Raw genomic sequence first — 14,512 nt, 5'->3', positions numbered from 1 at the left:
TTACAGGGTCAAAGTGTCCACACTGCACTGGGAAGCTGGGTAGAAAAAATAAAGTTATCAGGGCAATCAATTCAATGGCAAAAAGCAGCAATGTTACAAGAAGAAAACCACCTGATTTATAATAGAATATTAGAACCAATACAAAAGACAAATAAGACTAGCAGATGTGATAGAAGACTCAAAGTAGAAATTTATCTTTATTTGTCTTTCTGTTGGACTTGGCTCCCCAAACTCCAGAATATCAGCAATTCAGCTAGATAAGAAGAGACAACTAGGAGGAGATTCTGCAAGTGCGGAAACACAAATAATTATTATTTCTGAATTTTTCCCCACAGAAGTCTTGCCAAAATATTTTTATTTTCATTCCTCTTTGTAAGGCAAAATTATTTCTCTCAAACGTAGAGAGAGAATATTTATTTCTTCTCTTTTTAGCACGCCAACTCCATTCACTTCATGCAACCATTGTTATAAGAAGCCAATTTATAAGAGTTACTCCTGGGGAAGATAAACCCTGTACTTCATTAACCTGACAGAAAATTGGGAGGGCTTTTTAATCTGCTGCATCTCTCATTATTCAAAGCCTTTACAATGTATAAGGCAGCTTCCAAAGGGAGAAGAGGAGGCCATTTTTGTGATTAATCACCAAAGCTATGGAAATCCAGCAGATGCCAGGTGATGAATTAACTTGTAAGAAGCAAAGCAACAGGAAAAGAAAGTCAAAAGAAAGGAGGTATGCTCTCAACATAGCATGGCATCTGTGGATCAGTCAGTCGTTTCATATTCTCTGTGTTACTCTTGCAACTTCTCTCATGCCTGTTGTGCCAGGGCTGTGCAGGGGAACAAATGATTACCCCCAGACAGCATTTCTCTTCTGATTCAGCAGAAGAAAGCACATCTACTACCCTCGTGGTACACACTTCCAGCAGAAAAATGAATGCTTAATGTCGCTCTTAAATAAATCCACCTTCATTCTGAAACAAATGAGAATATGCAAGAAGTAGGTATGCAGGCAGACAGATACCTTTTATAAAGGAACTCCCCAGCTGCTACTGCAAGCGGACGGTGTGTGGTATAAACAAACTGGTATAATGTTTCACAGTCTTCATTTGATAACACATCCCCACAGTTCCTAGGCAAAAATAACAACGGAAGTTATAGTTTAGGTCTATCTGCAAAGAATATTAGGAATGCTATGTCCAGCTTTTACTAGACCTGATTCTCCATAGCTGTACAACTTGTTTACACAGTTAAATTTTTGTAGGACATATCTAAAAATGCTGTCAAACAAAATTGGCAGCATTCTTTTACTCACTGTGTAGAGAAACAGAGGTTTCTGCAAGCCATGAGGAATCAGGCCCACTGCACAGACATGAACATTAATTTAAAGTGTAATTAAAGTTGATTAGCGGTCATAGTAAAAAGACTAATAGTAATAAAATAGGAAAATCGTGCCTCTACTTTATGCTTAGACGTTCAACATGGAAGATAATAAACAAGAAGCAACCTTCATTTTGCACTACAAATTACTTTTACATTATTTATTACAGTATTTTAAAACCTATATTCTATTATACTAGGCTAATACAGTAACATGTAAGAAGAAATCAAAACACATTTTTGATAGCATGCTCATGACTGTGACCTTTCCGTGCAAACACACTCGAAGTCACAATTTTTTTCATTCAGCTACACATCTTGAGAATACCACATGCCAACTAGTAAACCTAGAACACTCTACGAGAGGTGGAAATGGTATTAATATTAACCTTTTTGTAAAAGGAAACGGAAGCATCAAGGTTGAATAACCCACTGAAGAGATACCAGAGGAGTGAAGACCAAAGCAAGGATTACAGTTTCAAAATGCCTGCTTCTTACTGCCATAGCAATGTCATTGGACTAAGCTACTTCAGAGAATGAAAGGGCAACATGAGATCCTTATACTTACTACAGCCAGGTGAGGGGAAAGGCATTTTATTTATTACTGCACTCAATCCCCAGGTCATAACAGTTTAAAACAATCTACAGCTGTGATCCAACACCTTCTCTAAAACTGAGTATTCATGGTCTTCATTTGCTGAGAGTAATGCCTTACAAAAATTAGCAGCCCTTCCTGCGCTTGCCCATTTGTCTCCAAACCCATTGCATCACCTAGCATCCTCACAAGTCAAAGCCCCAAAACATCCTCCAACCTGACTGAAAAAAAGTGAGCTCACGTAAGGTGAGAGTAGCACTGGAGTGTCCACTGCAAATATTTTTTAGCACTGTCTGGGATTTAAAATCAGTAGGGGTGGGGGAACAACAACAAAAAAACAGCACTCATTTCTCAAAGCCAATAGCCTCTCATCTGTAGAAGTTGATACCCTGTAATTTTTAGCTTTACGATGTATTTACTTATGTATCACTTGAATTTTTCATATTTTTTTCCATGGTTGCTTACAGTGGTCACTGGAACAGTAAAAAGGTCTTTAAATGGAAGTGTATGATATGTCCCCAAAAGTGATGGGTCAATCTCATGAGATAATGCTTGCCCTCAACCAAAAAAAAAAAAAAAAAAAAGCTGCCTTACATACTTCAGGCAGGTTTTGGTGGCGTCTTTTAACATGCAATTCCCTTGAGTATATATTTGCAGCAACACGACATACAGAAAGTGCTCTGAATATATGTATTGTGAAATCAGCATAAAGGAAAATATTTATGCAACTCTTACTCAGCCATCTACAGAACTGGGGAAATAGAGTAAAAATGTGTTTATTGAGGTTAAACAGTAAAAAATTGAAAGAGGTAACATGGTGCAGTAGAGTACACGAATAAGCATTGGTGTGTCCTGTGAAGCCACAAATGAAGTATCAAATTTATTAAACTTCTACACGTTTAACAAGTGAGAGTAAAACAAAGACTGACAACAAATTGCACTTACAGGAGTAAAAATACATGGTATAGCAAGTCTTAATATTAAAAGGCTATGGGGAATTTACTGAAATAAACTAGCAGTCTGACAAGGTTTCTTTCATTCTTTTTAATGTCAATCTATTATTTAGTTTTCTTAAAAGCACTAGTTTCTATGAAGCTGCCCTTGTCATTTTCTGTATATATATTTAAAAAAAAACAACTGTGGACAGCTTGAAAAAGAAGACATTTCTATACAAACATACCATGATCTAGAGTGGGCCAACACAGAATCACAGAACCGCTGAGGATGGGCAGCACCTCCGGAAATCAGCTAGTCCAACCCCTGCTCAGAGGCACATCAGCTAGAGCAGGTTGATGAGGGTTGTATCCTATCAGGTTTTGAATATCAACAAAGTCAGAGACTCTACAACTTCTCTGGCAGCCTGTTCCAGTATTGGACTACTCCCACGGTAAAAAACTTTTTTCTTATGCTTAAGTGGAATTTCCTGTATGAACATGCCAGTCAAATGTACCTATTTTTTTTACATTTGAATTTTTTATCCTTTATGTTTCAGGTTTTTTCTTCTTACCACATTCATGCAAATAGTGAACACAACACCTGTGTGTGTCTACTTTAAAAAAAACTCCTTGCCTAAATTGTTCAGATAGCTCAAAGAGCTCAGCAACATGCCTGCCATCCCTCTGGGTAGAAATTAAGGATTCTGCCTTTCCTTAGAAATTTCCTTTCATTAGGAAAGGACCTGGGGGTCCTGGTGGACACCAAGTTGAACAAGAGCCACCAATGTGCCCTTGCAGCAAAGAAAGCTAATGCGTTAGGAGGAGCGTTGCCAGCACGTTGACGGAGGTGATCCTTCCCCTCTACTTGGCACTGGTGAGGCCACACCACACCTGGAGTGCTGGCTCCCCAGTGTGAGACAAGGACATACTGGAGAGAGTCCAGCAAAGTGCCACAAAGACTAGTAAGAGACTGGAACATCTCTCCTACGAGGGAAGGCTGAGAGAGCTGGGACTGTTCAGCCTGGAGAAGAGAAGGCTCAGAGGGGAACTTACCAATGCGTGTAAGTACCTGAAGGGAAGGTGCAAAGAAGATGGAGCCAGGCTCTGCCTCGAGACAGGACCAGAGGCAATGGGCACAAACTGAAACACAAGAGATTCCCTCTGAATGTCAAGAAACGTGTTTTTACTGTGAGGGTGACAGAGCACTGTCACAGGCTGCCCAGAGAGGTTGTGGAGTCTCCATTGCTGGAGATATTCAAAAGCCATCTGGATGTAGTCCTGGGCAACCTGTTGTAAGTGACCCTGCTTGATCAGCGAGGTTGGACCAGATGAGTCCCAGAGGTCCCTTCTAAGCTCAGCCGTCCTGTGATCCTGAAATCCCAACCTCCTTGTTTTTAACTTTGTCTTCAAAGAGGCTAGGAATTTGCCCCAGTTACATTAATCTACAGCAGTGTTATTTCCTCCCTCCTCCAGACAAGAGTAGGTCAGGTGCAACAGCTCCAGCCATGTATGAAGCACTCCCTAATAGCACAGAAGCAAAGGAGGGGAAAACAACCCATTTTCTTCACAGCACAGGCTGACCGACACTCACGACACCACTTGAGCACCTGATCTTCTTTTTCTTTCTTGAATGAGAGGGAACACCTGTATGTACTACTGCTACTACTTTTCACATACTGCTCAAGCACTACTCTCTGTGATACAATGAGGTTTATACTCATAACTCCCACTCAGATGAGCGCTTAGGGGTTTTACTTGCCTCTGGAAGTAGCAGCACTTAACTACACCTGCTACCAGTACCACAGTAAATGAGTGCCTTTCATTTTACATACATAAGCCAAACATCAAACATTCAAAGAATACTTCAGATACAGCAATAATACTGCTCCCAATTTACAGCCCTCAGAATGCCAAGCAACAGATAAAGGTTAAGCCTGAAGCGCCTGCCAGTGTTTAGGTGCCTAAAAATAAACAGGCATGGCCTTCCACATACCAACGTCATGACATGCCATTTTCTCTGCACTTCAGTGTGAACATGTCACGAAGAAGTTGGGATATTCTATGAGGAGATCACAGACCCATTTTGTTCTGCATATGGCACCAGCTGAAAGATCTCATATCTTGTTTTTTGTTCCATTTTACTGTACGCAAGAGACATGACTGCTGGAGTCACCTGTCTTGGTCTGTGCTATTGCTTTTATCAAGGATAACCATCAAAATCACGACAGTAAAATAAAAATACACCTGATGCACTTTTCCAAGTTTTGCCACCTTATTCTTTCTGGTTTTAATGGCTGTGCAGGGAAAGATCTGGCACAGGTTACTGGGGCCATTGGTAATACAAGGTACAGCATCTCACTCAAAAAAACCTGTTAATTTTGCATTGAAAATTAATTCAAGTTAAACACCCAAATCTGCAAATACATTGTAAAAACATTATTTGTGCACTGAGCACGATCAACCAAAACATATATGTTGAAAGTATTCTAATGTCCAAGATAAAATTTTCAAGTAGAAAAATCAGCTAATCTGTTCCGTTATGTCCCTCTTGCTACCCTGCTGTCATTGCAGGTATTTCAAGATGACACTTTGGTGATCAGAGAGATAACAAGGTTGCCACTACAATAACAAGAGTCCTTTCCCACCCACTTTAAAATGGGATTAGGATGTTGCAATACACTGTGATTCTACAATTATGCTGTGACAGAATGCAGGAAGATGCACGTTAGATGCTGTATGGTATGCTGTTTTGGTTAAGAAACATAACCCTAGGCAACATGCAATTCTTATTTTTCTTGTTACCTCTTCAGACAGGAAAGATAAGGTTTCAGAATAGATCTCAAGATTCTTGAATAGAGGTGTATTATGGCAGAAAATTGCTGAAGGTAACTTCCAAGAGAGCATAAACCTGAGAGGATGGAAAAGAGAAGACAGAGGAGAAAGCCCCTACCTTTGTTCCATTTCGGTCTTTCACTTTTGTTTTGTTTGGCACAGGCTTGACAAAGCACTACCGTAACTCCAGCTGAATAGGGTTGCGGGGGACCTGAAGGACTAAGAGGAGCTGTGAGGAGCTCCATGCCGTTCCCCTTTTGATAGTACCTAATCTGCAACAAGCAAGTTACTGATGCAAGATATCAGAACTGTGCAGTATAATTTGCTTCACTGCTTCATATGCTACTTTTATCAGCTTCAAGATAACATTTCTTTATTTTTCCTAAAAGCCACTAAACAAGACAAAGGTAGATAATTTCCTTATTTGTATCCAAAGCACGTCTCTCTCTTCAGCTTTTTTTTTACAATCACATGAAAACACTGTTTATAATAGCATTTAAGCCTTCAGTAAACCTAGCTGTTTTTCTGCACAATGCTTTGTCTGAATAACCTTGCTAGATACAATGCATTTGCCTAACAAATGTCAATTTCTCCTCCAAAGTCCATGGTTTAGCTATGAAATAACACTACAGAATCACAGAGTTCAACTCTCTGCTGACACTGAACTACTTGTCATGGGACATCTACATCTACCGCTAGAACTAGTAACACATATTATATTATTTGCCATGGCATCCTTTGCCAAATCTAGTTTTCAAGTTTCTCCTATGGTAAAGCCCCTCCCTCTCCAAACTAAAACATCCTTCCCAGTCTACCTGAGAATCGGAAGGGAGACTTAAGATTTTTAAACACAACAGTGATGTACCCCTACTTGACTTGAGCCTCCTGTGCCAAGCAGGACACTGGGAACTTAAAAACCTCAGTTTCTTGACTTTTAAGATGGATTAACTCTACCGACCACTGTAAAAGCACTATGGTGAAAATTAATGTATTTATCAGCTCCATTAAATAGTTTTTAAACTATTTATGTGAAGTCCTCAATGAGTGCAATACACTCACAGTTCTCACTAATGCAGCTCTTCCAGATTTCAAACTTGAGAGTTTTGTGTTTAAAACTCAGTTTAATTTCTAGTTACATTTAACTAATGTAATACAAAGTCATTTTCCCCTTTGCTATTTACACATGCAAGCTATTTGTACATTTGTGCCCCCACCTGCACCACTTGTAACCCTTCCTCATTCATCTACTACAGTTACCTAATTACTTTTGCTGCTCTTTTCCAAAATCCCTCTACTCTTTCAGGCAGTTAAGCACAGAAAAACGAACAGAATTGCCTGGCAGTAGGCACACTAAACTAATTTGCCTCCAGAAGGGCAGTGTTTTCAGTAAGATTCCTTGGTCTCTCACTGTCACTCATGTTTTCTCCCTCTTTATTTCCTTCCTAGTTCTATTCCCTCTCAGATCCTTTGCAACATTAATGCTAACAATGATGCATAATTCAGTAGCATTAATAATTTCTATTATGCTAAACCTCATAGGCTCATTTCAGTTTCGGGATCGCATCATGGTGTTTAAAAATAGAAACCTACTAGCCCAAAGACCTTGGCATTCAATTGAGACAACATGCAACAAACAAGAAGAAAAAATTCTCAGCTCACAGAGTTAGACAAGATGAAAATACAAATATAGATTTGAAAAAAAACAGGTATATGCATAGCAAGAGGGTTTTGAATCAGCACTGGAATTTTTTTTTAATAATGCAATGCATATAAGTGAATTGAAAAGATCAGTGTTTTCACTGCCTCTCTAGCTAGCGAGAGAGACTGTAAAGGCCAGCATAGCAGTTTTATGGGCCAACAGTACACAGAGTAGTCAATGTATATTCCACAGGACTGGAATGCAGTGATGTTTAAGACATGCTCAAAGCCGTTACTGACATACATGGACCACAGCTCCACTGCAACCATAAAACGATCACAAAAATAATTAATTGGCAATGAGGTCTTATGGAAGCCAGTAAAAGAGAGTTACTGGTATAGTACATTTTCCCCAAGAAAGTCACAGAGCACCCAATGGACTAGCTGGAGGAAAAGGTTACTCCTGTCCTTGCTTCTTGCCAACACATGTCATGAAACAATAAAAGATTTATTCCAAGATTAGAGACATGTTCTAAAGGTCAGTACCTGACCAGTTAAGATAATATTATTTGTTAAAAATAATACATTATTCCAAATCAAATATAGGGAGTTCATGCAACAGGTTCCTGCCAGTAGCTTTAAAAAATAGAAACTTGATCTGCAAGGTCTTTCATGTCTCACTAAAAATGCAAGTTGGGCAACTAGAATTCAGTTGCCAAATTTGCAGATGACAAAAATGAGCCATCTACAGAGAAGCCAATACGGCATGACAAAAGTGGCAAAATATTTGATTGCATCAATGCATGCAAGTAGAATTGCCATTTATACAAGCCATCATTTATTATTCTTTAAAGGAAGGGGAGCTGCTGTCCCCAACCCCATTTCATGCTTTACTGCATGTATCAAGCAGCATTACTGCTCAATATCCAGATAGTGGTTTTGAGCTATGAGACACACCTATTTGAGACACAATAGCCCTGAAATTTCTTTGCTTCTGCAATGTCAGCAGCGAGTCCTTTCTGACGCTGTTGTAGGTACTGAGGCATAAGCTTTTCCCCTGCTAGAAAAGCATCTTGCAGTCTCTTATTAAGAAGTCTGTACATGTGACCGTCTATATTGTCTCCACTCTCTTCACACAGGTTTTATAGAATGGTCAGTACTAGTCTTATCAAAGAGAAGAGCTGTCACTGAATTTGCTTATTGAGTCCCCAATTCCCACTTTCATCACTCCAATAATTAAGCCAAATCAGCAGGGCTCAGAGCAACTGGGGGCGGGGGAGGCGGGCAGAAAGGAGGATGGCTATGCACAGATGAGCAAAAAGAAAGGGAAGCATGCATTTGCTAGGTCTCCACACTGCCTAATTAAAAACAATTTCAAAATGTATTCATTTTACTTATGAAAACTACATTTTATGATGGAAAACTGTCATTCAGAAAACTTTAGAAGGCATTTATTCACACTGGAAATCATATTTAAGAAAAATTAGGAAAAAATTGCTTCAGGGAAAAAGAAACGTTGATCAAACTTTTATAGCTGCAGCTTGCATTAATGAGAATATGATCCCTTATAATAAAGCCAAAGATGATAAACAGCTGCAGTGCCAATATAGCACTTGTTAGTTCAGATACAGAACAAGGGCAGCCATAACTGGTGTACAGCATCTTTGTATTTCAACAATGGTGTGCTGCTCTTCCTAGCACAGGGACACGTTATACACATAGACACAGCATTGTGCTTTGTTCCAACAGCTACACACCATGGAGAACCAAGGGATGTAGAAATGGACATTGTAAACACAGAAACAATATAACCCTAGCTACTACTAGGGAGGCCCAAACAATGGTGCTCCCTTCAGAAAAGCATAATACGTTCACAGAATCGTATGCTGTTCTGATCTGTATGTTGAAGTAGGCCTAGAGAAAGGCCACTCAAGTCAATGGAGTGTGAAGTGAGATAGGAGACCAGACTACAAAGCAGCACTTCAACATACAAACATACTTGAAATTTAATGTAAATACCTACAACACTATATTATTTGGTCCATTAAGGTCTACATCCTCATCTAGCAATGAGCAATACCCCTGGTTTAAATTGAAAAAGCAAATCCCACAAGGCTACTGGACAATGCCAACGTTGTACATGGAAGTAAGCATCTGCATCAGCAGAACTCAACTTGCACTCCGAGACAGAAGAGACATCTACTGACTCCTAGCACCCCAACTGTACTAACAACAAAATGCAGTGGGTTTTTTATTCTCATTTTGCATTGAAAAGGGACAGATAATTTATTCGTCATGTATTTTGCAAATAAAGCCATTTCCAAAATACACACGCTGCTCAAGGATGCATCAGAATAGGATTCATATACTTCTGTAACATTAGTTTTTCCCCACACTTCCAGCTTGCCATTATCCTACCAAATCTATGACTAGCAGGTAATTTCCCAAGAAAACAACTCTTCCGTTAGTTTTCCACTTCAGCAAAATCATGGTATCATACACTTGCTTATTTCCTGTCAGTCAGTCTGCTGTGGGTTCAATAGCTCCCAGGTTCTCTGCCATTGAGCCAAGAATCTGAAAGTCCAAATTCTAGCTATAGCCTCAGAGCTCAAGGCTTCCTGCATCAGGTTAGGAGACAGGGAAGATGGCAAAGTTCCCTGAGCTCCTGGTCAAGGCGTGGGCAACCGTGGGACAGAAAATGGGGTGGAGAACCCATCGTCAGTGGGGACTTCCCTCGAGACAGGCAGATGCTCTATTTGAGAAAAGCCAAAATAAAAATGTGGAATTTCCTTTCAAAGGTAAGTATAAAGATATTAAAATGTAGTTTTCATACTGAATCTCAGCACAAGGGTTTTCTTAACATTGGTATTTCCCTCAGAAAGAAAATGCCATGTCTTGAGCAGCTTTAACTGTAACTCATATCCTGCTAGGAGAACTGTCTCCCGGCATGTAACTGATTACAGGAAGATTCATCAGGATTGTATCTGGATCTTGTTGCCATTAAAACAATACAGTAAATTAAAAAAGAAATTATTTACTGTGACATAAGCATCAAGAGTTTCATGGCTTGAACTGCTACTTCATGGTCCTTGTCCAGAGGCATGGACACAATTCGATCCTAATGGATGTAAAATGACAATAAAAAGATGTAACATGGTTTGTTCTTAATAAACATATATTTTTGCTACAGCTAGATCATGTATACTAGTAGAGCAGAGATTTATTTTTATTTCAGCAGCTATTTCCTAAGAGACATAAGGCAACTCGATTACTACCAAGTAGTTCCCCAGCCCCTGAAAATTAACAGCATGTTAATTTTTTAACTGAATTAATCATGCAGTAATATGATATTTTTTATAGATGTAATGTATGCGTTCACAAGAAATCAACTACAGTCTACAAATTAAAAGTGACTGACAACTTGTTTCTAAGATGTTGTTACTACTGGCACTTCAGTATGTTAAATGAAGGTAAGCCTCAAATTACAAGCATTATATAATCAGTTTCTCCCATCAACAATAACATGCGTGTACCTACATGTTACAGAAGCCAGCGCCTTGCTGGAAAGCCAATTAGGACTTGAGTCATAAAGGTACTTCATGGAATAGAAGCAATATTCCTGACCTCCAGAATTCACACTATTGTAACTTGGTACACATGCAAACATCTCAGAAAACAGTGGAAATTTTCCTGTCCTATGTACCCAAGAACTCACACCCCTCTGCGTGGCCTACGTCTTTAAGGTATATTAAACCTTTGGACTTGCTTGTTTTGGGACTAACAGCTTTCTCACTTAACATATCATTTCTAAATCTCTAGCTTCATTTTACTTTGCATCTTCCTTTTTCTCACAAGCCAGCTGCAAGGTGTAGAATTCCGTGAATCCTGAGTTTGAACACTCAAGGGTAAGGGTAACAGAAGGAGCATAAGAAACTCCCGCTTGTGGGAAATGGATTGATGGTTATATGATTACATTTCCCATCACTGAGAAAGCATGATTTAAACTTTGAAATCAGATTCCAGATCAGTCTGTATTTTGTGTGTAGCTGTTTGGATTTCTTTTGTTTAGAGGGGAAGTTCTTGTGTTTGTATTGGGGTTTTTTGATCGGGGGATGGCGCTTGCAATAATCCATTTATATAGCAACCTCCACACAGAGGGAGGTCACAGTACAAACAGACTGGAGCTATTTCATCAGACTTTGAATACCAGTCCTGCAGTTACCTCCAGCAACCTTCTTTTAGACAGAAAGGTAAGGGACTACCACACAACTGTTTAAAACGGGTTAATCTTAGACAGCCAAGTTTCAGTCTGAATCATTTTTTTCTTAAGATATCAATATTAATCTATTTCTTGTTCTTTGAGGATGTGCTATAGTTATTTTTTACTGTTAGCAACTGTTTTGACATACAGGTAAGCCCTGCACCTTTTACAAAAAGCACATGAACTACCACCACATGCAGGCATTGATGATGTAGTGATTCAAAGGGACTGAAATATCAATCACAGCATCTTGAGCTTTCTTATTCAAATACTGAAAAGGTGCAGCCCCACTGGAATAAGAGTAGCTGACAAAATCATTACCAAGGGCAGGATTAAAAAAAAGTAAAGGGCTTACTTCTTAAATGAATTACAATGTTGGAATATGATAGAGGCACTGTATAGGGTCAGTGCAGTCACAGAACAAGCTCTCAAAATTATAGCATATCACCTGACTTGTTCAGAAAGGAGATAAGGGATCCTTCTTCAAGATTCCTACTGACATGGTGGATCAACATAGAGCCATTCCCACATCAGTGGGATACACAGTCAGCCAATCCAGTAACTACAAGGTTAACCCATTATCAGGCACAGCAAAAAAAGGGACTTTTAGAGTAGGAAATTCTTTGTCATCTGCCAAAGATCCTGTAAAAAAATCTGGGCCATTCTGGATGAATGGTGGTGATAACCAACCACAGTGCATGCTAACATCATTTTGTGCATGAACTAAAGTGAAACAGAGAATTCCATAGAAAGAGAGGTAAACATCTCTGCAAAACTCCTTCATCCACTCAGTCAAGCAGGCTGTTTCTGCAGTACTCTTAAGCTCCTGTCAGTCAAAAGAGTGAGGAGATCAGCTCTGATCAAAACACCAGACCCTGTGTATACACCCAACCCAGACTTAAAAAATAGCAAACAGTAATCTATTTACCTTGAATCTGCTAGTAAAGAGATCCATCCTGGAAACAAGTTCTTTTCTGCTATAAATTCCCTGTAGTCCCAGAAGACACTTCAAGCGCACTTCAGCTTGCTACAAGACAAAGAGAAATTGTCTAACAGTAAAAAACATGTTATCTTTGATGTTATGCACTATTGGCATTTATATTAAGTAAATAAGAGTTCTTTGTGGGTGCCTACAGCAGACTATCCAAATACTGCCTCATCTTCTTTATTAGTGATAACAGCACCATTTTGTCTGTGTGCACACACGTGCATCTCTCTCTCTCTCTCTTACACACACACAGAGGAAGCCTGCAGTGAGCCAAACTTAAAGGTGACACCAAAATTTGCGTTAGGTTCCCTAAGAGTCAAAGAAACTCTCACAGACCTTACAGTTAATAAAAGCAACAGAATGCAGAAGGTGCCAGAACTGTGCTATTCACCTTTTAAAGACACAAAGACAAAAGTATGTATGACCTACTTAATACAACCAGCACTCGTCCATACATCAGACTTTGCTTGCTTCCTTTCAACATTTGACTCAGACAATTGTTAAACACAGACATAGACTCCAAGAAATTCTGGAAGATTCCCAGAGGAAGAGGTACCCCTTAGAAATGCACTGGCTTATCATTCTGGGTTCTTACACATACAGTTAAAAGTTATGCCTTCTCCCTATTTCTGTTTTACACTAGAACGTCATATTTTAAGCATTCTAAGAAAAGGGTTGCTTTGAATTTGGCCTAATTAGTTGATCTAGGCAAAACATATTTATCTCTCCAAGGTGTTATTTCATACTATTAGTACTGCTACTTCATAGATGCCTCAAAAAGAAGACTTTTCCTTATCCAGCTTTTAAATTATTTCATGCATATTGCTACACCTTTCAAATGACAAAGCTTTATGACAAATGGCATTAGGAAAAGTCATTTTGAGTATCTAACATAGAAAAATCACTGTATTCTGTAAACTTATAATGCTAAAGATATCAGCAGAGACACTAAAATGAACTACAGGCTTTGAATCTTCATATTTCTTCCTTAATTCCTCTTGCTAACAATAGCAGTAAGAATAATCAAGGAAACCCAAGAAAGGAGACCACCTACACATAGGCTATCCATTACTACAAGTTCCTGTTCACCTGCTTAGATGGAAAGCAATGAATGACACCCAGTAGCAGGCTTTGACCAACAGTTTTGCATAAGACAACTTTTTGCTAGAAATATAATATGAAAGATCAACAGGTAACAATGAGTATTGCTCTCTAATCTGCCTGTGACATACCAGCAGTCCCTATTCTATACTGTACCTTAAAATTAAAGGCCTTGTCTGAGAAAGAAACTATTGCCCACACCTGCCACTTTCTACAGCCACAAGGGCTCCACAGCACAGAACTCACTCACAGCCCCAATTTGGTACTCATCACTGCACACCGGCACAAACTCAGCTCAGCCAAGGTACTGCAATCCTGGCTTCAGCTGCCATCAGTATTTTATCACGAAGGCTTTGCTTGGGGAAAAGGGAAATAAAAAGGGGGGGAAAAGTTTGTGATGTGTTGGATGGTCATATAGCCCTTGGCATGCAGCTAGTAATGTCATTTGCATTTGTTAGTCAGGTGGCATTCAAGCGTAGGTCTGCAGATATAAAGTTTAATACATTAAACTACACCACCTGCCTTCTAAGGTATCCTGTTCCCACCCGAAAGCTCTCAGTCACAACCCTATATGTAAGTTTCTTCTAAGTGTTAAGAAAATTAACTGTAGTAACTAAGAACAAATAACTACTTCTACTATGACTAATTCTGCTGTCTTCCTGTTTTCAGCTGCATTTTCTCCTTCTCAACCACCTCTCCTTTTCTAGATTCATCACTCCTCATAGATTCTTAGTCATTCAAAATTACTTCACATCATTCCATCTTACTACTTACCTTCAGCTACT

The 14,512-nt window shown here is 39.2% G+C and overlaps 1 protein-coding gene across 11 annotated transcripts in view; it reads right to left on the bottom strand.

The window, feature by feature from the left end:
* The window catches only part of LOC126052975 (cohesin subunit SA-2-like), a 63,242-nt gene that overhangs the window by 26,023 nt on the left and 22,707 nt on the right, over window positions 1-14,512 (bottom strand). For all 11 annotated transcript variants that reach the window (XR_007510201.1, XM_049834381.1, XM_049834376.1 and 8 more), the window contains 3 exons: window positions 12,567-12,665; window positions 10,416-10,495; window positions 1,022-1,129 (listed from right to left, as the gene is read on the bottom strand). Coding sequence is in view for 10 of the 11 variants with exons in the window: in XM_049834381.1 (XP_049690338.1) it covers window positions 1,022-1,129; window positions 10,416-10,495; window positions 12,567-12,665 (287 nt within the window). In the remaining variant the exon portion in view is untranslated. The remainder of the gene's footprint in view (window positions 1-1,021; window positions 1,130-10,415; window positions 10,496-12,566; window positions 12,666-14,512) is intronic.

The sequence above is a fragment of the Accipiter gentilis genome, chromosome 31, assembly GCF_929443795.1.
Source record: "Accipiter gentilis chromosome 31, bAccGen1.1, whole genome shotgun sequence".
In the NCBI taxonomy this organism is placed as follows: Eukaryota; Metazoa; Chordata; class Aves; order Accipitriformes; family Accipitridae; genus Astur; species Astur gentilis.
The sequence above is the reverse complement of the archived record's forward strand: the minus strand, read 5'-3'. Positions and strand labels throughout refer to the sequence as shown.